Source organism: Andrographis paniculata, unplaced genomic scaffold (assembly GCF_009805555.1).
Source record: "Andrographis paniculata isolate CXL003 unplaced genomic scaffold, ASM980555v1 Contig35END, whole genome shotgun sequence".
NCBI classification, from domain to species: domain Eukaryota; kingdom Viridiplantae; phylum Streptophyta; class Magnoliopsida; order Lamiales; family Acanthaceae; genus Andrographis; species Andrographis paniculata.
Window position 1 is genome coordinate 2,937,991 of NW_026137568.1, and position 27,691 is coordinate 2,965,681.

General features: G+C 30.5%; 2 protein-coding genes across 4 annotated transcripts; one reads left to right on the plus strand and one right to left on the minus strand.

Moving 5' to 3' along the window:
• The first annotated feature begins 14,485 nt into the window (after positions 1-14,485).
• Positions 14,486-16,501, plus strand: LOC127249301 (probable indole-3-pyruvate monooxygenase YUCCA5). The gene is made up of 3 exons (XM_051272043.1): positions 14,486-15,299; positions 15,390-15,761; positions 16,154-16,501. The coding sequence occupies exons 1-3, from the start codon at positions 14,622-14,624 to the stop codon at positions 16,406-16,408; spliced, it is 1,305 nt and encodes a 434-aa protein (XP_051128000.1). The 5' UTR covers positions 14,486-14,621; the 3' UTR covers positions 16,409-16,501.
• Positions 16,502-18,912: 2,411 nt separating this feature from the next.
• On the minus strand, positions 18,913-26,707 carry LOC127249305 (7-hydroxymethyl chlorophyll a reductase, chloroplastic). 3 transcript variants are annotated; one of them, XM_051272048.1, is made up of 20 exons: positions 26,484-26,706; positions 26,304-26,403; positions 25,992-26,076; positions 25,461-25,572; positions 24,587-24,671; positions 24,442-24,483; positions 24,274-24,352; positions 22,853-22,904; positions 22,693-22,755; positions 22,218-22,315; positions 21,677-21,712; positions 21,530-21,591; positions 21,008-21,035; positions 20,403-20,482; positions 20,207-20,276; positions 20,074-20,131; positions 19,532-19,596; positions 19,358-19,452; positions 19,149-19,280; positions 18,913-19,055 (listed from the first exon to the last, which is right to left on the minus strand). In XM_051272048.1, exons 1-19 carry the CDS (start codon positions 26,563-26,565, stop codon positions 19,190-19,192), a joined length of 1,383 nt encoding a protein of 460 aa, XP_051128005.1. In that variant the 5' UTR covers positions 26,566-26,706; the 3' UTR covers positions 18,913-19,055; positions 19,149-19,189. The 3 variants fall into 3 exon arrangements, with proteins under 3 accessions (XP_051128005.1, XP_051128006.1, XP_051128004.1); XM_051272049.1 differs by having other exon boundaries at positions 18,913-19,280; positions 26,304-26,400; positions 26,484-26,707; XM_051272047.1 differs by having other exon boundaries at positions 18,913-19,280; positions 26,484-26,705.
• Between the last annotated feature and the right edge of the window lie 984 nt (positions 26,708-27,691).

Below are 27,691 nucleotides of genomic sequence, written 5' to 3' on the forward strand. Positions count from 1 at the left end.
TGTCATACAATATTGTATCATTTACCTCATTTCAAAATATTTCAAAGAAAGACCAAAAACTCATCTAAACATATCCTATTGTTTTTCGATAAAAAATTTACAAGATGTATAGGAGGTTGTAAATTTTCCATATATTATTCATTATTCCTTTGAAAAGACTTTTTTGTTTTTTTTTAAGAAAAGGTGGACAAAGTTATTTGTTATAATTAACTAACTTGGCTCCATGTGATCTTAGATTAAATTAATTGATTACACGACATTTTTAATTATCTTCAGACCTTTGGAAGAAGTGGATGCAATGAGTATCCAAATGGCTATAAAATATATAGGGTTTTTGGAAAAAGCTAATTTGTACTTTTTATGAATAAAAAATAAAATAAAGTATGCATGCTATGCTATGCTAATTAATTAAGTAATATATTTAATTATTTAATTAATGGGACTGATGAGAAGGGTATATCTTAATGGGTCCAAACCAATCATAGGTTTGAGTTCAATGCTAATTATCATAAGGGATTCCTTACCCAATCATTTCAGGACAAACTATTTAAGGAATTCTTTGACCAAATGCAAATGTAGATTACCGAATAAGGAAGGTTTCTTGGAAATTTTATTTTGGCTTAAAAAGAAAAAAGTTTAGAAGGGTGTAAAATTGTGGGTTTATTCTTTAATTTTTATATAATTCTTAATATATATATTTGATAAAAGTATATTACTTTTTTCTTATAAAATATATAAAAAATAATAAAAATTATTTAATGAAACAACATCACATCCCATAAATTTAAAACATAACCTCAGTGTTTTTTTTTCTTCAGATTTTTTGAGATGTTTTGGATTTGAAAGTTGAGTGGACAATGAGTTATTTTATGTACTGTATGGATAAGAGATTAATATTTGATGTAGTATTTTTAAGATAAAACAATATTTTATTGTATAATTTATGGATTATAATTTATAATGCATGCAGAATATGTTTGAAAATACAAATAAAACGCATTCAAATCTTTCTTGGTGGTTTTCATGCATGCTAGTAATTCTTTTATATATTATGTTGTAATCTGCAGCCGTTACTCGTCGAATGCGCTCTACATAAAATTTCGACCGAATTTAATAGCCTACAAATCAAGTCCGACAAGATTTAACTTATGATCTCACGGTCTTAATTGAGTCTACCTCACACCACCAAATCATCTTTTACGAGACACTTATATATGTGTGGGTAATAGATTACTATCAAACAATACTTTTAAAAAATTTCTATGTAGAGAGTTATGAATAAATCATTTAGTAGTTCAAATAATTGTAATTAATATATATGACTTTTTTTTAAAAAAATATACATTAGTTTTATTTAGATTGATATATATATATATATATGTTTTTCCTTCTCAAGTATTTTGTAATAGTTATTTGAATTTATGTGTTAATAGTAATTGAAGTCGTTAAACTTAGAATTGCAATAGGTAATCAACAACTAAATTAGAATTGGGCAAAATATATAACATAAAAACAATGAAGAAGAAGAAAAAGAAGAATGTAAGCTGCATTTGAAATAAATATACACAAAAATACTACTATTATTTTGTAACATTTAAATCTAAATGGATAACAATTTGAGCTAGTAAATCCAAGTTTGATCCCCTAGCTAATTAAATCAGATTGTATTATAGCATATAAATTAGTTAGTTATTGTAATAAGTAGCATTCTACTAATTAAGTCATACATATACACACACATGTACATATAAATGTTCATGAAAATAAAGAACACTACATAAAATGAAGGGTTCGTGCCAAATATATTAACTATTCAACAAATACAAATGCTTTTTTAAACTGAAAATAAAGATGAAAAGCCAACAAAAATCTGCAAAGAATTATTTGATTGGATCAATAATTTCATCAATAAGATAATCAAATAATGAAGCCATAATAATTAATAATTTTGTCACATATGTTTGTCTATATATATATATATATATATATATATATATATATATATAGGGTAGGGGTGCCTCTTTGCCAACTAAAAGATTTCCATGTAGATGTGAGCCAAGAGTACATCTTCCACGAAGCCCACAAAATCTTTCACTAATTTATTTCCAATAATATTAACTAACTATTATTTTTTCAATCTTGTGCTAAATCATAATATTCAATATTGTCTAATAATGAGTTTAGTATATTTTGCATGTCATTCAATATATGTAGTTAAAAGAAAAGCTTTTAACTATTTTATATAATAATTCAATTTTTGTTCTTGTGCAATTAAACAGGTTTGTGTTACAATTCTATTGATTTTTATTTTCATTTCGATTATGTAGACATATTTTAACATGTATAGATATGATTTAATATATTTATATTATTATAAGAGAGGACGGTGAATTGGAATGTAATATTTTATATGATAACATTTTTTATACGACTCATAAGTAACAATTATTCTTAATAAAGTTAACATATCCAAAATCCAATTAAGATAGTCTTGATCGTAAACATGATTTTTTTCGAAGAAAGCATAGGTGATGATGACCCGATCTTATAAAAAATAAAATAAAAAACCACATTATTGATAATTATAATCTAAATGATGAAGTTACATTTTGAGCACAAATCTTGATATCCTCACTACTATTATATATATGTTCTATATATCAATAAATAATATAGGATGATATATATATATATATATATATAGGCCACCTCATGTAAGTCCATGGCATGCCCCTTTTGAGGATGCATGAGGATGCTAATAATTTAATTTAGAAACCCTAAAGTAGCTTTACAATGGTATGGCAAAAGAGGCCCCGGTCCGATCGACTACAAGCTGGCTCGAACCCCCTTTTCTTCAACAATACTATACTTTATTGAATCGAACCCACTCATAATAGAAAATCGAATCCTTATCACTCTTATCACAAATCTTCTACTATACTTACATACATATATATATATAGAGAGAGAGAGAGAGAGAGGAGAGAGAGAGAGACTTATGCACTTAGCTTGTGTTCACACCTCCTCTCTACTAGTACAAAGACAAATTGAATACATGTTGGTATGTATCTATGTATGTAAGTATGTATTATTTATAATAAGATAGATAGATATATGTAAATGATAGTTTAAAATTGTGGGGCTGATATGATTGTTACTCTCCCATTTCAATGCCCATTGGGAGTATAAGAGCCAATGTAAGTACAATTGCAAAGTTGCTCAAATTCTTGCATGAAAAGAAGAGAATCCCAACTAATCTAGGCCTTCCATGCACATGCACATGCACAACGCCCCCCCCCCCCCCCCCCCCCCCCCCCCCCCCCCCCATTTTCTTCTTGTTTAGCTACCTAGCTTCTATGTTTAATATACTATATTTACTTCTAGGTATAATACTATATATATATATATATATACTATTCTTCTCCTTTGTTACCTTACTTTAAAAAATAAAAAATAAAATAAAAACTAAAATCAAGTTATTAGAGCAATTTCTTGTGAAATTTTATCCATATATTGAGCTATATATTGCAAATTCATAAATTGCTAAAGATTAATATATATATATATATATATAAATATATATATGTATAATAAAACTATTGGTTAAACTAATGACATTTAAACCAAGTATCTATTTCTTTTGGTTTAAAAATATATTCAAATTTGGTATTGAAGCCCTTGTAAAAGATTTTTTTTTTTTTTTTTTTACTCAAAGATAGTAATAAAAATTCAAAGTGTTGAACTTACTAAATTCAGCATACAATCTGCTCTAGAGTATTTATTTACTTTTATCTCTTTGAAAATTTTGATACAAATGTGGATATTTTATAAATTTGGTAGTTAAAATATTTTAAATATTTTAGTCAAAATTAAAATATTATTGGATTTAAATAGTAAAACTTTTTTTGCTTCAATATGTGCAATTTCTCATCAATGGAAATATAGAATTTAATTATATACACTACCATGATATGAAACCTCAAATTAAATTATCTTTAAGTAAGTTTTTATAATTTTGTGTGTTACTTCTTATAATTTTGTGTGTTACTTCTTCACCTATGTAACCATATCACCGGTTCTCATGCTACCACCCCAACTTTTGTTTATTGACAATTTCGACTTTCATACTTATTAATCTCATATTTAATAGGGTAAACTGTTTTTTTAGTCACGTAATTGAACTCTTTTATCATTTTAGTCCCGTAAGTGGAGCCTGTCGCAAACTAATCCCATAAGTGAAAAAATTTTGCCGTTTTAGTCCTCCGGCGCCGGAGATGCCCGCGTGGCTCGCCGGAGGTGACTTGTCCGTCAGGTGTCCCGCCAGGTCAGCGACACCTGGCGGACACATGGATTTATTTTTTTTCATTTTTTTTTAAATTTTTTTAATTGGACCAAATAAAAAAAATTAAAAAATACAAATAAAATTAAAAATAAATTAAAAATAAGTTTTAAAAAAAATTAGAAAAATGAAAAAAAAAAATTCATGTATCCGCCAGGTGTCGCTGACCTGGCAGACACGTCACCTCCGGCGAGCCACGCGGGCGTCTCCGGCGCCGGAGGATTAAAACAGCGAAAATTCTTCACTTATGGGACTAGTGTGCGACAGCTCCACTTACGGGACTAAAATGATAAGGGAGTCCAGTTACGGGACTAAAAAAATAGTTTACCCTATTTAATATTAACGTCATTTTTTGTATATCCCGTGGAACCTATATATTTTGTATTTTCATATTGTAAATTTTATTTTATAAATGACATTTATTCTATAATCAATGATTTTCTGATCTTACGAAAAATCATGTACCTCAAAATATATTGATCCTTTTTTTTTTTTTTTTTCTATTGATCTATTGATCTTGATACTATGGAGAGTCCATCCCATAATTTCTCTAACCAAAATGACAATATTTTCACCAAGTTTATGTCCAATTTTACAATCTCTTGCACAAATTTAAAGTTGTTTTTACAATATCACTTCAATATAGATGGAATGTTTATATATAGACACACATATATATTTGTATATTTACGAAAAATTAATATATTTTGAAAGAAATTTATCCACAAACTAATAGTCGAATATAGCATTGAAATAGAGCCTTGAAAACTTACCATTAACTCGGTGTCACGGTTGACATTTTTTTTTTTTCTTTTATTGTAGCTTCGATCGATGGATATAAATCATAAGTTACTAAGAAGTATAAGTAATCGAAATTCATATAGCAACGCTAGATATTATTTCCGCACAATAATGGTTTTTAAACTTTAGTTGCAAGAACATTTATCATAAAGTTTTTTTTTTTTTTTTTGTTATTTTAAAAGAAATGTATATAATAATATATATATATATATGGTATACAAATATTATAAAATTACAAAATAAATTTTAGAAACGATATGTGGTATCATTTACATTTATTTCACGATAATGATACATATCTATATGCAGATTTGAATTAAGATAATGATGTGTTCTTATTTATGTCAATTTTGGAATAACTTACTTTTAATTTTTTTATAAATATATATATATATATTCCTATATTTTAATGACTTTATAATAAATATATACATACGAATTTTGTGTTGACATATAACTAAATAAATATGATATATATATATATGAATTAAATAAGAAACCCCATTCCCAAGTCGCCCACTTCACGTGGCCTTCACAACCATTTATCTCTTCATACACATATATACATTAATATATATATATATATGATATATATACATGTATATTCATTCTTTTATATATACTACTCCCTCCCCATCTGTTCCAATATAATAATCATATTTACCATTTTTGTCTATTTGAAAACAATAGTCTTATTTTTATAAATAATCATATTACTGTAGAACTACTTTTTTATTTTATTACACAATTGCCACAACTTTTTACACTAATACACTCACAAGGGCAAAAAAATATTTTATTTATATTTTTTACCAACTACGAATATAATATCAATATTTCTTAAATCTCGTGTTCAATTCAATTAAGACTATAATCCTGAGACGGATGGAGTAATATTTATAAAAAAAAGAAATATAAGAAATGAAAAGTGGGGATGGATGGATATATTAATTAAGAAAAATGAAATATTATTGTTATTCGTTTATGAAACAATTAATGTGAATTTCATAAGATACTGACAAAAACAACTATAAAGCTGAAAATTACACACTGTCAACAACACTACGATTTCAACTGATTGATTATATATATATATATATATACATCTATTCTACATTACATACATTCGGATAATATCTCTGCGTATGTATCCACTTTTTTATTTATTTATTTATTTATTTAGAAGACACCTATATTGATAATATACATATTTGTCGTACTCCCTCACTCCCATAACAAAGTATTCATTTTCCATTTTACTCCGTCCCATAACAAAATATTTATTTCCCCTTTTTTAGTAACTATACTGTCTACCTAATATTACAAATACCCTTACAATCTACAATATATTACACAAATATCATTACCTTTATATCACACATACTAATAAGGTTATTTTAGTCATTTCTACTTTATTCCTACTATATCTTAATATAATACTAATATTTCTAAAACTACGTGCAAAAAGCAAATGAATATTTAGTTCTGGGACGGATGGAGTAATATACTTTTAATATTACATTTTTTTTTATAACGTGGGAATTCGCAGCTGCTACCCGAAAGTGCACACTGGGTAAACCCCCGGCCGAACCTAATGCCCTGCAAACCAGGCCCGACGCGAAAGTCACACTAGGCGAACCATGTATAGCAATTACATTTTTATGTATTAGTATATAGATTTACTTCATTTTGTATTTGAGAAATGTATTTTTTATTTTAGATATGATAAATTATATTTAATATAAAAAAATATTTTTAAATCAATTTATTGATTTTTGTGAGTGGATAAAGAATACATATTTGCATATTCTCTTGTTGTTCTGCTAAATTTAGCCTACTCTCTTTATACCTAAATTTGGCTGACTGAGAGAGGGGATATATAATATATATATATATTTATTTTTATTTTTTTTTTGTCTATTCGTAAAAATCAATAGTTAAATATAAATATTATTTTTATATTATCAATATAATTTCTTATATCTAATATAAAAACAAAAAAAAAATGGGCTAAATTCAATACTAGAAATAAAAAATTAATAAGATTTTAATTCGTGACAATTAAAAGTCCCGGAGAGTAATTTCGTGAAAAATTTATGTCACAACCTCGAACGTGTTCTCCCACAATTCCCCAAAAATACATTTCCCCAAAACAATTAAAATATTACACACACTCATTATTTTTATATTACTTACACAATTTTCTATATCTCACATAAAAATATCTTTTCACAAAAATTGTCATAAAAATTTTTCCTGATTATTTTAAGTTGCGGCACAAATAACAAAAATACTTACAACATTTTAAATAATTACAGATATTGTCCTCATATAATTTCCGGCATAAGTAACAAAAACAACCACAACTTTTTTACTTATTATCATTTATAGCTATTTAAAATAACAACAAAATAACAAAATCATCTTCAATATGTTTAATTTTTTACTTGTATTGTAATTGAGATGACTATTTAAACTTATGACATAAGTACTAAAATATTCGTAAAATCTTAATTTTATATTATTTTTATTAAAAAAAATAATTGTTTATGGTTACATTATAAATTATTTTATTTTATTTAATCAATATATTAATTTAATTTATTGTCAATATTAGTGTAACCTAATATTTAACTATTTATAGTTATCATATCGATAATAAACTTAAATGTATAGTTAACTATTTAAAAAATTCACAAAATTTTCTTGCAATTCACATATGTATTATGGTATGATTCTGCAACTTATTGTCACATAAATGTCATCAATTTTTAAAAAATTTAAAAAATTAATAAAAGATTGATAAAGAAAAAAATAGTGAGGTAAATAGAAAAAATAATGACATATTACTTATTACTCTGTTCGTCCACCAAGCTTATGTACATATTATTTATTTACATATATATATATATATATTTTGGTTGTTTACTAAATTTATACACTTTAATAGTAAAAACTTTATCTACTCACAATATTATTATGTTTCCTTTTAACATGCAAATAATAATTTTGCCACTATATTATATCATCACTTTATATCACTCATTTAATGAATTTCTCAAAATACTATCACTTACTTTTTTATCTATCATATTTTTACAATTAAATACTATTATTAGTCTTTATGCCCACACATATCTATATAATTTTCATGGACATGAGAGTATTTATTAAAATAAGGGTAATCAAATTGTAGGTGGATAAACTTGTTTATTATAAATAGATTATGCATAAATTTAGTACACGGCCAAAAAATAAATAGTGATATAATTTTGGCGGACATAGAGCATACATTTATTATTTTGATTATTTTATTTTATAATTTAACTTAGATTTGCTTAATGAGCTAAATTCAGACGAAATAATTGATGATTCATCGGTACGTGGCACAGATCACTTGTTGATATATACCAAATATACAACATTGTTGTTCTTGAACCTTCTAGATATTGGGAAGCTGAGAAAAACCCAAATTGGATGACTGCAATGAAAGGGGAGTTTTATATGATTGAGAAAAATAAAACATGGATGCTAGTTGAAAGACCTTTACATTAAAAGGTAATTGGAGTGATCTCCAAATGGTTACGTGTTTTTCGTCATGTTATATTTTATGAGAGTGTCATGTTTTCCTCTATATTTGATATTTGTGTCTCTTTTGTCTATGGTTCACTTTTATTCCTGTTGACATATCTTTCCTTATTTCATGTTTTTCTTATCCCCATTTTCAAATTCTGTTCAGTTGAGGTTTCTGATCCACTTTTGATCTCGTCTTCTAATGTTGACGTAACTATAATGTCTGGATCTATTATGCCTCATTAATTTCATCCAGTTAGTCATCTATTTGTTTATTTGCATGACTATCAGTCTATCACTGTTTTCTTGTCATTTTGTCTCTGCATGAGCCTATGTCCTTTTATGAAGTTAATGTTGATCCTTTGTGGCGACAGGTGATGTTCGAAGAGTTGAAGGCTTCGAGAAGACTTTTTTACATAGGATTTAGTTGATCTACCTCCAGATAAAATACTTACTAGTTGCTAATGTTTTTCAAGATTAAAACTTTTATAATGGGTCTGTATAGCTTTACAAGACTCGTTTGATTGTGAAAAGCTACTCACAAGAATATAGCATTAATTTTGAAAAGATCTTTACTCTTGACTAGAGCTGTTAAACGAGCCGAGCGAGCTCGAGTATCGGTTGTTCGAGCTCGACTCGAACTTGTTAACGGTACAAGCTCGGCTCGTCTCGTTAAGAATTCGAGCCAAAATAGTGCCTCGAGCTCGGTTCGTTAGGCTCAAATTCAAGCTCGAGCTCGGCTCGAGCTCGAACTCGAGTTCGAGTTCGATTTGAATTGTATACATATTATGTATATTTTTTAATATATAAATTAAATATATTTAATTTTATTCATAATTTTTTATAATAAAATATTTAAATTTTAATAATAAATATAAATTTTGATATAAAAAAAGTATATATATTATATTAATATATAAATAATATAAATATATTATCACTAACGAGCTCAAGTGAGCTACTCGCGAGCCGAGTCGAGCTGTTAACGGTATATTGTAAATTTGAAGGGTATTTGTAACATTAGGTAGATAGTACAATTACTAAAAAAATGAAATTGATACGATATTATAGGACAAACCAAAATGAAAAAATACCTATTCAAATTATCTCACAAACCAAATAAATTTATTAATGTTATTAACTTTCTACACAAATTTTTAACAATAAAGATATTTTTTAATAATAATATAAAAAAAAAAAAATCATCACATCCAATATCTTATTTTTGTTATGTTAAATATTTATTTTCATTCAATTTTTTTATTCTTAGTAATTTTTGGAGCTTTTTTTTTTTCATTTTGATTTCAATTTTTCTTTTATTCATTGTAAATATATATATATATATATATCTCCTCCAATTTATATAAGTTTGTTTGAACGAAAAGATTAAAAAATAATAGTATTTTAACATTGAAAGTATGATAAATAAAAAGTAAATTATAGGTAATATGAACATTTTATTTAAGACTCAGTAAAAATATAATGAAGTAAAATTATAAAAATAGTGACAAATTTATTATTATTTTATTAAAGTACAAGTAATAAAATTATGGGTTAATAAAATTATTTACTATAAATTGAATAGGCATAAATTTAATCTATAGATAATAATAATAATAATAATAATAATAATAATAATAATATAGTTTTAACGAAGGAAAAAATATTTATTTTTTCCTACAAAATACTATAATCAAACTTTATTTAAACAAAGTATTAAAATCAAACTAAAAATATCCTAGCCATAATATTTGAAGCAACAACTTTTGCCACTTTTGAGTACCATAATTTAAAAACGAAGTTAATACATTGTTCACTAACCGTTTTTTAATACACAAATGCATATATATATATATATATATACACACGATTAAGAAACAAAAAGTTATACTCATTCCGTCCCGACTACTGTGTCTATTTTACTATAGATATGAGAATTTAAGAGATGTATAATTAGTAAAAATAATTATCGTATAATAAAAGTAATTTTAGATTAAGATAACTAATTAATCTAATTAAAATTTAAAAATATATAAATTAAAAAAAAATAAGATTAAAATGTATAATTCTTTTAAAAAAAAAAAGAAAAGTAACTGAATAAGTGGGACGGACATAAATAAAAAGGTGGACACGATAAGTGGAATAGAGAGAGTATCATTCAACAACAGCTTTGTTTTATTTTGATTTGAAATTGGAAATTGAATTTAGATATTGATTTCAATAATATTATAATATGATAATTTATGAGATAAACTAATTATTTTTATTGACAATTGTACGAACAAAATAATAGTAATTAAAAACCAAACACATGCATCCAACAAATAAATAAATGAACTTTAGAACTATCATCCACCGTGTAAATTTGTTTATTGCTTAGGAATTTTTAGATTTTTTATATTTAATTATTAAAAACTATGAATGTATTATTAATATATTTATTTTTATTATTTCTTAATTATTTTATAAAAGAATAATATTATATATTTATAGGAAGGCTTGTGTTTTAGAAATTGTGAATGCATATTATCAAACAAACCCAAAGAATCTTAAATTTATATTTAGATTTTGAAATTTTTAGCATAAAATATTTTTAATTTGTCCACTAAAAGTGTGTTCGATTTTATCATTTTAGATTGTTCTACAAAAATATTTCCATACTTTATTTGGGTAAAAAGTATTGCGTTTTTCTACAAGTTTGTACATATTTTTTCCATTTATTTACACAATATTGTTGGTCCTTACTATGGGTGGATGTTCGGGTCGGAAAGTTCGTGTCTAATCTGATCCGATTGGGTTTGATTGTACCAATTGATATTTTTAAATATATATATATATATAATATATTTGGGTCCTAGGTACCCGATAAAAAAATCTGGTCGGATATCGGGTATGAATTTCATATCCAAAATCCGATCGGGTATCCAAATTTTATTCTAAGAAATATAATATTATAATATTATGTAGCATAATTTTGATTGTTGATATAATAGTAACAAATATTATATTTATTATTATAATTTTAATATACATGAATAATTAGATATGGTATTAAATAGAATTTTTTTTTATTTCTTTAATTAAAGATGATCAAGATATTTTTTTTTCAATTTTTCAAGATATATTATTATATATTTACGTACTTATTGGTATAATTTTTTAATACTTATTGGTATAATTTTTTAATTGAATAATAGTGATTGTAAATTTATAGTTGTAGAATAAAAATCATTAATATCAATATTTATTCCCTCTGTTCTATTCCAAAAGAGTAGATTTTTAATAGATTAACAAATAATAATATTTTATTAATTAGTGAAAATGTAAAAGAAAATTGATATATTTACCATTTGACTTTATGTATAAAATAATTATATATGTAATATCATATTTCTAATTTATGTAAGAGTTATGATATTTTAGTATTAATAAATGATTATTTTTATTAAAATTGAAGAGAGATACTTTTGAATGTGATTGACAAAAATAGTAAAAAAGATATTTTAAGTTGACACGGACAAAAAAATAGTAAAAATAATATTTTAAGTTAAGGACGGAGAAAATACTATTTTAGTTATTTACTAACGTTTGAGTTATTCATGACTAAATATTAAATATTAAAATTTATTTAGCACTACTAATTTTACAAATATAAAAAAATATGTATTTATACTAAAGAATATCTTTTAAACCAAACAAAATAAAAATAGAGTACCCGAATTAAAAAAATGGAGTATCAAATATCCGAAAAATTGGATACCCGATATTTTAAATATATGCAAAGATCAGGTCGGATGCAAATAGTGTAAAATACTAACTGAGATTTTTTATACCCGACCCGATCAGACCACCACCTCTAGTCCTTACATAAATTTTTACATTCAACTTGCACTCCATATATATATATATAATTTTTAAGTTTAACATTACATAATTTCAAATAAAAATTAAATATATATATATATATATTAAACTCATTGAAATGTTGACATTTTTCATTTTCGTCCGTCTCAAAACAAGGTTACAATTTCCTAATTTAGTAATTGTACTACAAATAAATACCCTTTTAACTTACACTTTATTACACAAATATTATTACTTTTATAGGGATATTTTCATCTTTTTCACTATAACTCATTATAATATTAATATTCAAAAATCTACGTGCAAAAAGTAAACGGAAACTTTGCACCGGGACGGAGGGAGTATTTTTTATGATTTCATGTTAAAAAAAGTTTAGCACCATTATTTTTTTTATTTTTTATTTTTTTTGTAGATGGGAGGAATATAAAAATTAAACATAATATTTGACTATAAAAAAATAAAATAAGATAAATAAAAATATCACTGTTAACTATGTATATATTAGGAAATTGGGGAAGAAACCGCATGTGGGCGCACCACGGGTGTGTTCTTTTGAGTTTTCTTTTCTTCTTTTTTGTTTAGGGAAAAAAAAAATGAAATAGCAGTGACATGTAATTTTTTATATATATGTAAAAAATGATACATTGTTATAAAAAAGATGAAATTATACCAAATAAAGAATATATATATATATATATAGTTTTACATCTGGTGGCAGAACATTAAAGTGTTGGTTGTATGAGCTCTGTCGCAGGAATTTGTGGCATCAATTAATTAATTAATTAATTCATACCTAGCAGCAGGTATTTCAATGTATGTATACATGTATATAAATTTGAAAAAAAAAATCCAATTACTATATACTATTGTTATTATTAAATGTAGAAGCTGAAAATGACAAATTCAAGAATTTTGCTTGTGCTGTAGTTATCAGTGCACCAAGTACTGCACTGCCTTCAATTCCATTCTTGGAACACTGTAGAATTTTTAAATATCATTATCACCATCATTTATTTATTTATTTATTTGTGTAGCATGTGTGGGTGTGCTGTGCAATAATTGTGAAGTGAGGCCTGAGATAATACTACTACTACTACTACTAGGGAAAGTGGTGAAAATTGACCATTTTATGTTTGGAGTTATGCTGTCATGGAAATTCTGTGTAAAAACCACATACTACATACTTAGTAATACTGATAATAATCATCTGCAAAACAAAGTACAAATCATTTACTGCTACTACAACATTAAACATTAAACATTAAACATTCATTTGGAAGTAGAATCCAATAATATATAATTTGCAAAAGTAGAAATCTACATTAGAGTGAATATATTCTCATTCGAATCAGTAATGAGTATTCTGTATTCTATTATCATTTCAGTATCACAGTATGTACTACTTGTCCATTAGTTTATTTTAGATACTAATTTTAATTAATCAAAGTAGCAAACAATCATAAGCTATGGAGTGGTAGTGAGATCAGATCACATCAAATAGATAAATGATAATATTTTTATAAAAATAATGGTATGGTGTCTCAAACAGAACCTTCCTTCCTTCCACTCTTTCCATTCAAACAAGCAAACTATCTATCTATCTATCTAACCTAAAACAAACCTGCTTAATACAACAAATATCATGTTATCCATTAAACATACATACATACACACTCTCCCTCATATACACATATATTATATATATATATATATATAGAGAGAGAGAGAGAGAGTGTGTGTGTGTGTGTGTATAATATGATGATTTGCAGAAAAAGGCATCCATTTCCTAATTAGAAGGGAAGGGGCACCCCCCCTCCCTCCTGTGACCACTTTCCACCCCTCCTCCCACCCTCCCCCCTATTTAAGCTCTGTATTTCTCTAATCCCCCTCCACACATTTCTTCTCATTTCTCCATTCTCTCCTCTCCTTTTCTGTCCTATTCAAACAATACATTTTCATACTCATTCCCAAATCACATTCTTGAAAACAATCCATATATCATTGAGTGAAATCATCTCAGCAGCAGCAGCAGCTCACATTCTTGATGAGTCACTGTGATCACTTTGTGCCGCCAAACATGGCTGAGCAAGACGACTTCTTCACAGGCCGATGCATTCTAGTAAACGGCCCTGTGATAGTTGGGGCAGGTCCCTCTGGTTTAGCCGTTGCTGCAGGTCTTAAGCAACAAGGAGTTCCATTTGTGATGCTGGAAAGAGCCAACTGCATTGCCTCACTGTGGCAGAACCGCACCTACGACCGCCTCAACCTTCACCTTCCCAAGCAGTTCTGCGAGCTGCCCTACATCCCTTTCCCTGAAAACTTCCCAGAGTACCCGACCAAGCACCAGTTCCTAGACTACCTCAAATCCTACGCCAAGTACTTCGAGATTGAGCCTACCTTCAATCAAGCAGTTCAGTCAGCAAAGTATGATGAAACATGTGGTTTGTGGCGTGTCAAGACAGTCTCTAGTAATGATTCAACCACAGAGTACATTTGTAGGTGGTTAGTGGTGGCCAGTGGGGAAAATGCAGAGAAAGTGGTGCCAGAGTTCGAGGGATCACAAGAGTTCAGTGGGAATGTAGTGCATGCCTGTGATTATAAAACAGGCGAGGATTTCAGGGGCAAGCGGGTATTGGTTGTTGGTTGTGGCAACTCAGGCATGGAGGTTTCACTCGATCTTTGCAACCATGATGCAGTTCCATCAATGGTTGTCCGTTCCTCAGTGAGTAAACCAGACCTTCCTTATTCCCCTACTCCAAATACTCAGAAACTATGACTTGTTTAACTAACCAGTGTTCATGGATGCACGCAGGTCCATGTATTGCCGAGGGAGATCTTAGGGAAATCAACATTTGAACTAGCAGTTTGGATGACAAAATGGTTGCCAGTTTGGGCTGTGGACAAGATGCTGGTGGCAGCAGCGAGATTGAGTCTCGGAAACATAGAAAAGTATGGCGTGAAAAGGCCATCAATGGGGCCTCTGCAGCTAAAGAACACAATAGGAAAGACCCCGGTGTTGGACATGGGCACACTGTCAAGAATCAAGTCAGGTGACATCAGAATAGTTCCAGGGATCAAGAGATTCCAAGAATCAGGAGTTGAGCTGGTGAATGGGGAACTTCTTGAAATTGATTCTGTTATCCTGGCTACAGGATATTCCAGCAATGTTCCTTCATGGTTAAAGGTGGGAGATCTTTACATATATGTATGTATATATATATATATATATATATTCAAGAAGGCTGTGGGTGTGAGGGTAAGATGGGAGGGAAGATATACACACATATATATAACACATACGCTATATAATATTGTGTATGTGAGGCTAGCATCATCTGTCTGTGGAATTATGTGACAGTTATGGAAGTTAAAGAATGCTGCTACAGATTCTCTGCTATGAATCTAGTAGTCACTAGTCAGGAATTTCTATTTCTTAAAACTACGATTTTCTACGGTGGTAAAATAAAAAGAAAAAATGTTTGCTTAGGATTTTCCTGTACACTTTTTGATTAATTTCTAACAAGAAAAATGAAGTATTTGTCAGATGAAGAACTCAAATGGGGTTTGGTTTTACAGGAAAGCAACTTCTTCTCAAGGGATGGTTTCCCAAGATCACCATTTCCAAATGGATGGAAAGGCAAAGCAGGATTGTATGCAGTAGGGTTCACAAGAAGAGGACTCTCTGGGGCATCCTTGGATGCCATCAGAGTAGCACAGGACATAGGAAAGATCTGGAACCAAGAAACAAAGCAGAAAAGCCATTCCAGGATAGCAGCTTGCTGCTTCTGCTTCAGCTTCAACTGCTGTCACAGGAGATGCAAGCCAACGTAATTCCCAATGTATTAGAAAAGTCTGTCTTCTTTGCCTGCTGGCTTGTAGTGTTCTACTTCTATATTGACAGATCCAATGTCTTTTTTGGTTAGATAACAGTGTAAAAAGTGTTCAGTTATAAAAACAGCCATAAAGTGGAAGCAGCTAGCCTAGCCCTCTTCATGAAATGTCCGGAAGAAGCATGTGATCTAAGGACATTTATGTACCAAGGAAGATGAGGCTTTCCTATATTATATTTTAAATGCATTCAAAGTTTTTTGATGAAATGTTTGTGTCGAAATCTCTCACTCTCAGAAATCTGGCCCGGCTTCTGACTGATGGGATCTATCTCCAGAAACTAGGTCCATTTTGGGAATCATTAAATACAGTGGACCCTGTACCCATAATTCCACAGCTTCCATATTCCTCCTATTCAATGTGAAATGGACTATTCACTACTCTTTAGTTACATTACATGTCAAAAAGCAGAGACAAAATCTAGCCTTAAGGTACATTGATTTAGATTATCGCGGTAAGGGGGGTGTGCCTGTGGTGATGAGAAATACCACTTAGCATCCTCAAAATCAACTACATTTTCATATTCAATAAGGCCTCAACCTTCTATGATTTGAACTACTGACTGACCTCTTTATACACATTATAAATTGACTATAGTACTTGAAAAACTTGAACTCAAAAGTACGTTCAATAAGATCAATAACAAACAAAATTTCATGCGAAAAATCCTTGACCAAGATGTGATGGGATGGAGGTGCAATTAAGGTAGATAATGGCCGTTTTGATAACTAGTTTTGTGTCCAATAATGCCAAGGAATATATCAACATCAAGAAGGAAGTCATTTTCAGAAACAGGTATGGATATGTTAAATAGTACCAAAGGACAAAATTTATATGGATGAGCCACAAAATTCCAAAGGAGACCTCCCAAAGGCTTCACATCCACAAGCTCCCATAGTTTTCACAGGTCAAAACATACTTGCATTCATTTCTTCAATTTCTGAAACTCTCATTTGTCTGCCCAAAATGGATAGAGAAACATTTATTCTTCTTTCTATAACTTTCGTGCCAGCAATACTTAGAAGCGAGTTATTATCTATCCGTAGGCATTTTCTAGATTTATAGGCTCATCAATTTCTCTGCCTAACTTTATTGTATCTATATAGCTTAAAGATAATTTCAATCCAAATATATATGCCATATCATTAGGCCATTCTGTGTTAGGTTCAGTCGAGATATAAGTTCATGCAAATACTGGAAATCCAGTCACGTGCATATATTTTCTCCATCCAGGAAAGAAACATACCTTTTAACTTGGGAAATACAAAAACAAAACCTGAAGATGGAAGGAGGTAGAGAAGGGGGGAAGAAGTACGTACTTGACACCCCACATGAGTTCCCATGCTGTTGATTCAGCTATATGTATAGCCTCTCTATCTACTTGGCCCACTGAAATTGCTTCACGACCACACATGCAAATCTCACCAAAATAAATCAGCAAGTTTACACTTCAATTAAACATAAAAAGGATCAAATATGATCAGACTTTGACAGTTTCGTCACCAATTCGATGCATGAAAGATATTACTTAACAAAGACATGTAAAGCAATAGTTCTAATAGTGTCATTTTCCAATCAAAGTCTTTCTAGATGTACATCTTGCCACTCATTCTCAGCTCTACAATGAACTAGACACCATAATAATAACCAGTGGAAAGAAAACACGTGGGACGGTATATCCTCTAGTTCGTCATGAAGAAAGCCCATTCCTTCATGTTTATATCATGTATCTTGCATATATTTTATCTGTGTTTTAGGGACATTGGCACCTTCCACAGATCCCGACATAATGTGCTGCAATTTAAGGCTCGTATTGCCCAAAATCTCTGCTGCCTTCAGCTGGATTCCCCTCTAGTATTATATTATTATCCTTGTCAGAACATCAGAACTGGGTTCATTACAAGTTCAGCAGTTTGATATAGCAAACTTGTTAAACCCATCGAAAAAGTTTCATGTAGCTTGCATCAATCTATTGACCATTAAGAAACTTTGAAGCTAATTGAGAACAACATATGCAGAAGTTAAATGACTACTACAATCTACTTCATTAAGTGATACAAGGAAAGTACCTAATAACTCTTACAGAAGACTAATTCATTAATATTTTTCAGTAAACTCAGGTAAGCAATAGTGCTATTGTGGCTAAGAATGGGACTCTGTTTATACATCCTTTTCTATAGAGAAACATACAAATGTGATTTTTTACTTTTTCAGATCTGAGCCTAATAAGGTTCAAAGATCTTCATTGGTTCTACCTCACTATCAAATGTTTGAGAAATGGTTATCACATTTCCAAGGTATGCAACGCCAGATGGCTGGCAAAGATACACTAGGACATATACATTTGGAACATCAGTATATGAGTTGTGTTGCTTCGCCACACCACTGATCGAGAAAATATGGATACTTAAGGTTTGATCCAAATGCATTCCAAACCACAAAACAACAAGAACAATGTATGGCTTCTCTCTTACAAGTACAGAATATAGTGAGTTGTGTCTCCAAATAGACATTGATGTTCTTACTCCTGAAGCTGGCAATGATCCCACATCTTAATAATGTAGAATTATAAAAAGTGCAAGCAATATGCCTGTGCATGACAAGAAAGACCCTTTTCAACTGTATACACAATACCAACATCAGGGCCTAAACAAAATCATATCAAAGTACATGTTTGACATACATGGAAATAAATTCTATCCCACGGTCTGGCTCTGAAGTTCATCACTTAGCAGAGAGCATCTGATCAATTTCTCCCTTGTGGTTGTACATAGACACTAGTTTCTTTGCATATGACGGCATGTGCCTATCCGCTCTGCAGAGGCATAGATTAGAAAAATTAAAAATGCAAAGTTTACAATAAAACAAGGTCAACCTTTCTTTTCAACATACCTTTGTTTCCCCCAAGCACGATTTACATGAAGATAGTTTCTGATAGTGTGGTAATCCAAGGAATAACGAGCAAATTCAAGACCCTTAGGCCCAATCTTTAACACAAAATCAATGTCAGGATACACAACCTTTTCACAGTATTTTCATAGTATTGCAACAAAGAAGGGTCCTTACCAGATTTAAAATAAAAGCTATTAAGTTGCCAACAAATATTGGCACTGTCTGGGATGGACCTTTCCCTGGGAAAAGAATGTAATTTGAATTATATTTTCCATTACAGCGAATAAAATGCTTATTTAAACTAAACTCAATTAATGGACCGCATTTAAATTCAGTGAAGTTGTCTATCAGGGCATAGCAACGTTGCATTTAATCTTTGTCATGAAGTCATATCCATTGTTATAAACCCTGTTTGCAAGTAGTTCTACAACCTAGATATGGTTGCAGTGTTTATTTATTCATACAACCAAATGTTTAAAGAATTTGGGTGTAAGTAGATTCTCCTTTACTCCTCCCTCTAACACACACACACCACCCTATTTTCATGTGCAAAGTTCATCTCTCATGCAAAAGACATATATATTAGTTAATGAGGCAAATAAAAACCATTGAAACAGCAGTGAAAACTGTTATTTTATAGTTTATTTTTCTCATTCAGCTTATGTGCTTTTAGTTTCTCACTGCAGAATTCCAAATGCGTTGTGCTTGCTCCATACCTAACTTAGCATTATCATCTGCCTTTACAGTTTCCATGACAAATGGACGCCTGTTGCCCTAGAACAACCATGCACCCATTCAGTGACTGCAGAAATATTGAAAGAGATGATATATGAAAAAAATGTCTGCTACCTGACTACTTGTGGGGGTAACTTCCAAAAGATCTTTTACCAGGTCTAGCATCTCCTTTCCACGTTCATTCCTACCATTCACCATAGGTATTACTAGTGCAAAAAAACTAGAGCTATGAATTGTCTGTCTTGTTACAAAAGGTCTTCTTTGAAATATAAAAATATATAGATATAATAAAAATAATCCAGTAAATCACCTAACAGTGACATATTGTGGATGTTGAGTCATGCTTATTCCAGCATATTTCGGGACACCCATGTAACCTACGACCAGATCCTGATGATTTAAAAGGGCAGGAAACAATTCCATTACTTGGTAGTAAACTTTTGAATCCCCCCAATTATTTATAAAATGGTAAACAGGGACACCCATGTAACCTAGTACCAGATCCTGAAATGGTTTAAAAGGACTAGAAACAATTCCATTACATCCCAAGTTTTAGGCATTGCCCTATTTGAAGAGCTTTCAAGGCATGCTTCATTCTCCACTATCTATCTATGTTTCAAACAATAATCATGAAATCTAGATGGATTCAATTTTAATTTATACAAGAGGAAACCTTGTTAAATCTACTGACAAGGTCTTACAAATTCAAATTTACATGCATTAAGATGGCAGTAAGATATATGCAATATTGACTTGCAAAAATGTGCTAATCTATAAGCATAACAAAGAAAACAAAATGTCTTAAATACGTATGGAGAGCAAGTGCAACAAATGAAATATATGTGACTTTTCAACTGCTGAGTAGCAGCTGTAAAGTTATAGCTGAAATTTTATTATAAGTAATGTATTACTTACTGCTAAGCCATTTGTGTAGTCAAAACAGCTGCAAAGAAACACCATTATACACATTGTCAGGCATAGTTAGGAAAATGAAAATATATAGTGATTGACAAAACATATCAATACTAGATATGTCTTTGCTATAAGGAATGATCAGGGAGCCGAATCATGCTCCTGTTTCTTAATTGACAGACAAGACACTACAGAAGCTAATAGCTTCAAAATTACCACTAGATCCACTACATTAATTTCCACATATAATATTGCAGTTACAGAATAGTTAGTTATACAACTTAAACATACAGATCTAAAATGTGTGTGCTTAACCTCTTATCTAATTTGGCTCATAATTCAGGTTTCTTAATCATATAAAACATATTGAAGGTTGTCATTAATTACTAGCATACTTCCAAATTTAATGGCCATGCATTTGCACAAAACCTCATGAGAAATTACAGTCTCATGGCTGTCTTTGAATTTGCGAAGATATGCTAGTGGTAAATGATGAGAGAAGATAAAATAAACATCAAGGGTTACCTATAACAGGAAGGAGCAATCACATCAGTTAACTCATTTGCTGGTAGGCAGAAATATGGAACCTGCCTTAATAACAATATTATCAAGAATCAAGCAGCATACAATCATGATCCAAAGGTAACAAGATACACAACTAAACTAAGTTACCTCCTCAATATGACCATCTAAATGCTTCAGGTGAACCTGTTGAAGAATAATATAAGAAAACCAAAAAAGAAGTTAAAATAAGCAGTGGGTTGAGCATTTATGTAAGTTTCAGAATCAAAGAACGGCAACTTATTTATTTCAATGTTAATCATCCATGAAAAATTGACACAGCACATACACAAGCGCCCGCCCCCCCCCCCCCCCCCCGGCACACCCACCCACCCAAAAAAATAAATAAAATAAATAAATAAAATAAAAACCCTACATCCATGATGGAATTGAATTCACTATGTCCGTAACTGATCATATGAAGCATCTAGCTACCACAGGAAAAAGCACAGAATTGAACATAGGTGTACCACAAATACTATTAACAAAATCTTAAGCATAACAAATTTGTGGTACAGCACTGTAATTATTTGACACCTTAAATAATATTATGAAGGATAAAGAAATAGTTAGTGTTTGGTAAAAAGTACTACCAACTTGAATTTTTGTAATACAAACTAGGTACATAATTCAGAAAGCTACGGAACCAAACCTTGTAATCTTGCATGAATTCATAATGAAGAACAGTTTCTGGATCAGAACTAGCTGCCTTAAGAAACTTATCTAAGCCTTCTCGTGTCCCATTATCCACTGCAGAAATGAATCAATCACTTCCAGATAATATGAATACATGAAACATCAGCAACATGAGTATAATTAATCAACCCATGCTTCTGTTAAACATAAAATGAACAATACGAAAGGTATATATATCATTTTCCACCTGCATCTTTGGGGGATAACTACATCCATTAACGTAAGTGCAATAGCATCATCTGAAGTCTTATTCATTGAATGATGAAACCAGGATGCAAAACACTTTTGTCTATGCATAATACGAGTTTTATGATCTCAACTAATACTTCTAACAATTATATTGATTTTACACTAATTTGATTCCAGAATCTTCATCAAAATAGTATGTAACATCTAAACATGCTGAAACACAATGAAAAGCATAAAATTACCGCAATTAGTTCCAAGAACATAAAGCTTTTCCAAATTCAGGTAATGCTCCACTGATCTTAGTGCTGCACTTTAAGAAAGTATTCTGCATTAAAATAGTACACGTCACGGAGAAGCAACCCAAAGAAAGGGAATACATTACAGGTGTTATGGTCACAATACCTTGTACTTGGCATCCAACACCACAGAAAAGAAGACGCTTCACACCAGCAGCCTGAGAGTGGAAACTGAAAGTTTACTCCATTTATTATCTTTAGAAGTTAATGATGCTTAAGATGGTTGGAGGAGAAAGCACATAACTAAACACTAAAACCTTGTCTACGCTAGAGCTGAATACTTAAATCAATTGAAAGAGCTACGCACAACAGATAAAAAGGTAGTGTTTAAACAACCTCATAGTCAAGTTCCATTCATGTATATAAAATTATTCCAAACTTCCATTGAGCTTATTTAGCATTAGCTTGATTTTCTTGGTGTGTTCAAGAATCATAAATTTGGTAGCTATTTCACCATAAATATACAGCAGTTACCACTCCATCTCACAACAAAGTAACATTACCTATTATACATAATTGATGTTTGCTTTTGGTTGAATATATTCAGCTCATTTTGAATGCAGGACATAACCAGATAGGCACCAAAAAGCAGCCCAACAATACTATCTGTTCAATTGTCACATTGATAATTAAATGCTATATTCCAAATGATCGTCTACAATAATCTATCATTACTAGTTCTCTGGTGAAATGAGACATTGGGTAACACAGAAAGTGTATCAATCTTTTAATAATTACTGATCCATCTATCAACACCCCCATTGCTTTCCTTGTTAAGAACTTGCAAGAAAATTCTCATGCTCCTCCAATTTGGTTGATATTCAAGCAGTTTAGGAGGCTCTTGATCCAGGCTTGTTCAAAATTAACACTGACGGCTCAGATTTTGGAAAGCCTGCCGGGTCAAGTGGTTATTAGAGAGGATCATAATCATTTTCTTTGGACTATCCAAATCCATTTGTATTGCAAACTCGAGCAATGTAAAGATTTTGACTATTGTCAACATTTTTGACTGTTTGTTGAAAGATCAGTCTGCTCCACTTTCCAATCTCATAGTTGAGTGTGAGTCAAAAAACTGCCCAAGAATTGTTAACCCCTGAAAATTCAACTTTAATATTAACAAGCTGTGCCACTCCATCTCCAGATGCCCACTAGTTCTATCTTTCATATGGACCTCAGTGCAAATGATTTGGCTGACTATTTTCCAATACGGTGTTCTTGGGCTTGTGAAGATTTGTACTTGGATCTAACCCGTCGTCTTGAAGTCAGTCTTTTTCCCAACAAGGTATTGCTCTTTTTTAAAAATGATCATGTCTCACATTGAGCATGTTCCCTTGTAATTTGAGATCTTCTTCCTTATACAAACAACCTCTCTTTATTCTCCCAAACAAGAATCCCACCCTAAACTTAGGCGAGGTGAAAATCCACCATTTATATAATAAGCAATAGTTAATGACAAAACCCACCTACTTAATCAATGTATATAAATCATACTAAAGAGAGAGAGAGTATTGGGAAGAACAACAGAACCTCAACCAGCGCTAAAGTATTCAGATTGGGGGATAGCGTTGGCTTTACTCCTTTAGCAGCAAGAACTTCCTCTGGTGTTCTAAAATCAGCAGAATTATTTGATTAGACGATAAGAATAGCAGACAGAATTTATCTATCAAGGCACTTTACAGAAGTACTGGAACGGACCTTGCCAAGATAGGCTTGGGAGTAAATCTATCTTCTGGATCACTGGGTTTTATGAAGAGAAAGATACAATTATACAAAAAACTTCTGCTTGAGCAGTGACAATATTTTTCTAAGGCAACCGATGTTGGTTTGAAGAGATTGATACCTTTGCACACAGACAACAGCTTCAACCATGCCAGTTCTAAGCATTTCCATAGCAATTGTAGTCACTATACCAGTCCACTGGGCCCCTATTGAATAAAAATGGATATGAACCACAGTTGAGAACTTGAGATACAGCTATTCAAACATCCTCTGTTGCAATTCAAAGCAGTTTCACATTTTATTTCAACTTTTTGTTCTTTCTACATATTCTCTCATTTTCTCTCCTATCTTTCATATTGAGGTTACTATGGAACCTCAAGAGTGCATAAAGTTCAAACAATTCCTAGCTACCTGATTTAAGAATCCCCAGGACTAACTTAACTCAAATAAGAATGAGATAGCTACTTGAACATCAGCAAAATCCGAATATACATATAAACAAGAAGTTTGTGGCCATGAGTGTAAGTTTTAATTGAACACATGGATATCACACTCCAGATGTAACATAATGAATAAAAATATACCATGTTCAGGGAGTAAGACTTTTAGCTAAATGTTGATAGAAATGCAACAGTGGATTATTAGATAAACTGAACATGAAAGAAACTAATATAGAATAACTACAACCAAGAGAAACAGCAGCATACAAAATAATACTACACATACTTCCAACTTTGTACCAAGGAGGGTTGAATTATGTAGGATCAATCAGATCAGAGACGAAGAGCAGATTTTTCACTTAATCTTCAATGCCAATCATGAACTACTTATGTGGCAGTATATTGGCAATGTCATGAACACCAACTTGAACATTATATTTAAAAATCATAGGGAAGCGAGAAAGAAAACGTATAGATAGAGTAAATAACTGAAAGACCTTAAGTTATGTAAAATTAAATAAATGAAAATAACTACAACAATATTCACAAACTCACCCTCAACAGGATTGGTTTTCCGAGCATAAAACAAATTATCATAAACTCCCATATAAGTCTCATCCAGTGAATCTGCTTTCCGACCTCGTCCATGGACGATGGGCTCAAGAACCTAATGTGGTTTAAGTACGTCATTGGACATTTCAAATGCAGACATATGACAAAAACATATATATAGATGCATCCATATGAATTCACAAGTAGTTGTTTATATACATCTTCTAAACAAAAAAAGCTTCAACATCCTAAAAGCCCCTCCAACAAGAGAAACCAATAACCCCCAAAGCTTTTATGTAGAATAAGAAACGAAAACAACACATTCTTTTTGCATTACTTCAACATCCCTTGCATAATGTAGTGATTGACATGCATATACAGAGTGAAGACAGCAGTGAGACTACAAACTGCTAAAAAACAAAGGATAATCAAAAGTCCAAGTGCATTATAGTTTAAACGCAGATGGAAAACCCCCAAAAACCACAAAATAAATGAATTTAGAGAATGGGGCAAAGAAATAAACAAAAAACTCACTTCAATATTAGACATGCCGTCCCCCAAGAAGGCGCACGCATTTTTCACATGTGCAATATAGTAGGTATCACACAAACCACAGCGGCTGCTCGACAAAGAACCACCATCAGATAACTCATTCGCCTTACCCACAATCCAAAATATCTGGAATCGCCCCTAAACAAATTCATTAATGCAATGGCGCACATGTAATGCAATGAATCCCATCATATGTAAATGCTCGTCAATCCTCAAAATAATCTTTTAAAAATGAAATCAAAACAGCACAAATTCCAGAAAAGCGAGCAGCACAAAATACGAGGAATGAAGAACCTGCAATGGTCCTTGGCTGGGTAGGTTCCGCCGGGAGGAATTGGCCTGGACTTTTGCCTCCAGTCATCTCTTAGCTTCGCAGAGTTAAAGCTGGTGCCTTCTGCGTGTTCCTCCCAAAAGATGAGCATCAACGGCAAGGAGAGAAGAGGGATCGAGGAGTTGGGAACTGAGATGGATTACCTGTGGAAGACGAGCACAAGATAGAGCGGGAGAAATGAGTAGAGGAGAGGAGTCCGGTGGCCATCGCCGTTGCCATTGCCATTGCCACTGTCAATGCAACCTACAAAACAGTTCGTCTGTATTATCAGTGCTTCTGCTCCACACAAAACTGAACAACCGTATCTTCCTTTTCTACGACGTGTGTATTGTAACGAGTCCAGTTAACTCATTCGACATTCACTCACAAGGTCGACCAAGGTCATATCTTCCTAAAGATAATGGGTTTGTTTAGAGAGGATTTTAGAAATTTGAAAGTTTGGGAAAAATAATAAGTTAGAATTTAATTTGATGTTTTATGAGAAAAAAAAATTATATTTGTGATATTTTTAAAAAATTTGAATAGTTATATATATTTATTTTTAATAATTTTTTTTTTTTCTAATTTTTAAAAATTTGAATTTTATTTAAAAATAATTAATTTTTATTTTTATTTTATTTAAATTTATTTATTATATATTCATTATATAAAAATAATATAATTAAATAGATTGTTATAATGTAAAAATAATTAAAACAATAAATTTAATAAGCAATTAAATTGAATTATAAATTAAAAAATACAAATAAATTATAAAAATATTAATATATTAATAATATAATTAAAAATTACAAAATATAAATAACAAATAATATTATAGTATTAGTATTAGTATTTTTTTAAGGGCATTTGGATTTAAATATCTCTAACCTAAAACACATTTAAATTCAATTTCTCTTTATTTTGAATGTATTGCACTCTCATTTCATGGAAAAAATCAATTTTGGTGCCAATATAATCAAAATTTATCAATTTTGGTCCCAATATAAAAAAACTCATCAATTTTGGTCCCAATATAAAAAACTCATTAATTTTAGTCCCAATATAAATAATTTCAATCAATTTTGGTCCCATTATAAACATTTTCAATCAATTTTGGTCCCATCGTTAAAAAACTAACGGAAATTGCTGACATGGATATGACGGAGGTGACGTGGCAGTTGACCTGGAAAGTACATGGCCATGTACAATTATACACACATGGCCATGTATATTTCAGTGTATAATTATACATGGTCATGTTGTTACACGGCCATGTACAATTATACACGGCCATATTGTTACAGGGCCATGTATATTTCAGTGTATAATTATACATGGACATGTTGTTACACGATCATGTACAAATTAT